The sequence below is a fragment of the Anoplopoma fimbria genome, chromosome 9 (assembly GCF_027596085.1).
Source record: "Anoplopoma fimbria isolate UVic2021 breed Golden Eagle Sablefish chromosome 9, Afim_UVic_2022, whole genome shotgun sequence".
NCBI lineage: Eukaryota > Metazoa > Chordata > Actinopteri > Perciformes > Anoplopomatidae > Anoplopoma > Anoplopoma fimbria.
The window spans coordinates 16,971,250-16,974,248 of NC_072457.1; the positions used below are offsets into that span (position 1 = coordinate 16,971,250).

General features: G+C 44.2%; 1 protein-coding gene across 1 annotated transcript; it reads left to right on the forward strand.

The window, feature by feature from the left end:
* The first annotated feature begins 321 nt into the window (after positions 1-321).
* hmgb2a (high mobility group box 2a) lies at positions 322-2,999 on the forward strand. The gene is made up of 5 exons (XM_054604691.1): positions 322-427; positions 1,236-1,396; positions 1,678-1,829; positions 2,001-2,175; positions 2,298-2,999. The coding sequence occupies exons 2-5, from the start codon at positions 1,250-1,252 to the stop codon at positions 2,463-2,465; spliced, it is 642 nt and encodes a 213-aa protein (XP_054460666.1). The 5' UTR covers positions 322-427; positions 1,236-1,249; the 3' UTR covers positions 2,466-2,999.

Consider the following 2,999-nt stretch of genomic DNA (forward strand, 5'->3'; position numbering starts at 1 on the left):
TCCTTGAAATGTAGCTTGTTCAATGAAACGAAATAGAAACGGCCCTATAGCTGTCCTGCTGCTGGCCGTCTCCTCTAAAAAACGGCCAAACGAGCACAAACCCCCTGCACCTCATGAATAGATGAACATATTTTGACTCGAAGCAGACAAAGGGATTTTCGCGCCGCATGTTTAAAGCCCAGTTAAACCAATCAGCGCACCAACGACACACACAAACATGATCGCACTTCCTCCGACCAATCACAGGGCAGCTTCTTTCTTGAGCCCGAGGTTCAAACGTAAATGTTTGAATCCGGCCAATCCGCTGATGGCGGGGAGGAGCTGTGGAAGTAATTCGAGTCAAGGTAGGTTGCCCGCGCAGACAGTGACAAAACAGTCGAGCTTTTGTCTTCGTGCAGTCGTTCCCAACTTGTCTAGCTGAGAACAGGTAAGGCACTGGGCGTTATTGCATTCTTGTCCAAGTAATGTTGATATTTAATGCCTCCGATGGTCTCCGTTGTAGTATATCTCTGTACACGTTTATTGTAACCAACTAAAGCCTACAGGCGAATTAAGTTTAATGTGTGTTAGCGTGACGTTAACGGTAAATCCGTACGTTTCCTTAATCGTGTGTATTCTCGGTGTATGTTATGTGTTTATATATATACATTGTGTTTATGTGGACGTGTGCTCTCCTCCGGTGGTCCCGTGAGAGCAGTGTGACGTTAAGGCAGTCCGGCTGAGTGCGCAACACGCAGTCAAACGCCATTTGGTTTGCTAGCTTAGCCTGCTGCTAGCTTAGCCTGCTGCTAGCTTAGCCTGCTGCTACACACGGCGCAGGCCGCACGTGTGCGCCGGACTCCGGTCCAGGCTCGCCCCCGGGCTGTAGCTGCGGGAGAGCCGCCGTGGTGAAGCCCACCGGTGCTGCTGGGTTATCTGGCCTCGTAGGGGCGGTTTCGTAAGCGTTTGGCTCAGATAAGTTTAGGCGGGAAGTTACAAAATGGAGTCTCGTCTTTTTGTCCCAGCGAGGCAGAAATCCGATTAGAGCCTCAAAACACCCGCGGCCGTGTAGCGAGCCAACACACGGCTCATTTAAAACCCGCCAGCCCCGGGGACCACGGGTAATACGGCCTCTTACTGAATTAACGCCCTACGTGAGCACGTGGTTCTTATTTTCGGTTATTGTGTAGATAGATTACAGGAGTAAAGCTATAACTTGTGTCATCGTGGTGTCATGTGACTTTTTTTGCCTCTAGATCCAATCGCAGCCATGACAAAGGACCCAAATAAGCCAAGAGGAAAGACCTCCTCATATGCGTTCTTTGTTGCTACCTGCCGTGAAGAGCACAAAAAGAAGCACCCAGGTGTGAGTGTAGGCTTTGCAGAGTTTTCCAAGAAGTGCTCTGAGAGATGGAAGGTAAGCTGCCACACATTTATTGTATAAGATTTAAAAAAATAAATAAAATAAAAAAACACGTATGTTTTGCATGAACTGGGTGTGGCTTCCCCTGTGTCATAATCTGTCATGTTGAATTGAATGATGCACATGGGCAATGACGTGCTTAAAATGTAAAACTACATGAAATGGTTAAGTGGACCCCCCCCATAAGCATGTTCAGCATATTCTCAATATAATGTAATTTGTGATTTCTTTAAAGACATTTGAGGTGTTGCTAAACTTGGCTTCTGTTTTTATAGACCATGTCAGCCAAGGAGAAGGTTAAGTTCGAGGATTTGGCTAAGAACGACAAGGTCCGATATGAGAGAGAGATGAAAACATACATCCCCCCTAAAGGTGCTCCAGGCAAAGGCAAGAAGAAAAAGGACCCAAACGCACCCAAAAGGCCACCGTAAGTCTTTCACCTCACTGGTGCGCCGCACTGCCGCATGTACGGTTCAAACATTATAGACTACGGATGAGTTGTATGACAACATTATCATATTTAGCTTTTACCTGCTTTCATAAACTGAACGAATGCAGTCTGGTGTGTTCTGACATTCATTCCCCCCCTTCTCTCCAGCTCTGCTTTCTTCGTGTTCTGTTCTGATCACCGTCCCAGAATCAAGGAAGAGAATCCTGGTATTTCCATTGGTGACATTGCCAAGAAGCTTGGAGAGTTTTGGTCTACACAGACTTCCAAGGACAAGGTTCCCTATGAGGCCAGGGCTGGCAAACTGAAGGAAAAATATGAGAAGGTATCTACACATTTCCTATATTTTTGATTGGTACTAATGGTGAAGTAACTTCAAGTTAAAATGTATATCGTAAAATTTCTGTTAATGAAACTGACAAGTGGTTACAAAAATTTGCCCGTTAGGATGTTGCAGCATACAAAGCCAAAAGTGGCTTGGGGAAGAGTGATGCTGGCAAGAAGAGTGGCCCAGGCAGGCCCCCTGCCAAGAAGGCAACCCCGGTTGACGATGATGATGACGACGACGAGGACGAAGATGACGAGGATGACGACGATGATGATGACGATGACTAAGCAGTTTATATGTTAAAGGATGTGAATTTGCGATGCATTGTTCAGATCAAATTTTGTGTGGATGATTCAAACAGTATAGACTGCTGTCCCTGTTGGTCTGCCTCTGTAGGATACCAGACCTGTATTCCTTTTCACATTCAGGGATTTAGTTTTTATTTTGTAACTTAGTCCCCCTAATTTTTTTAACGTTTTTTCTGCTGAACTCATTTGTTACATCTAAAGACCCTCATTGCTATCTTAACAGGCAGCTAGATATGAATTTCCTGTGAAATACAATGGACTGAAACTCATGTACAAGTGGAGGACAGCAGCAAATCGGTAACGTTTTAAAAAAAAAAAAAAAAAAAAAAAGTGTATTGTTTCTGGAAGCACTGCTTGTTTTCTGTTGGTGGTGCGGTTTTTTCACTGTCATTTTACTACCAAAAGTTATCTGTAGTTTGATTAAAAATGAGTGAAGCCATTTTTAATGTGGAACTTTGAAAACTTTCATGTAGAACAACTTTTTTTTTTGTAATAAAATTTTGTATATTATAA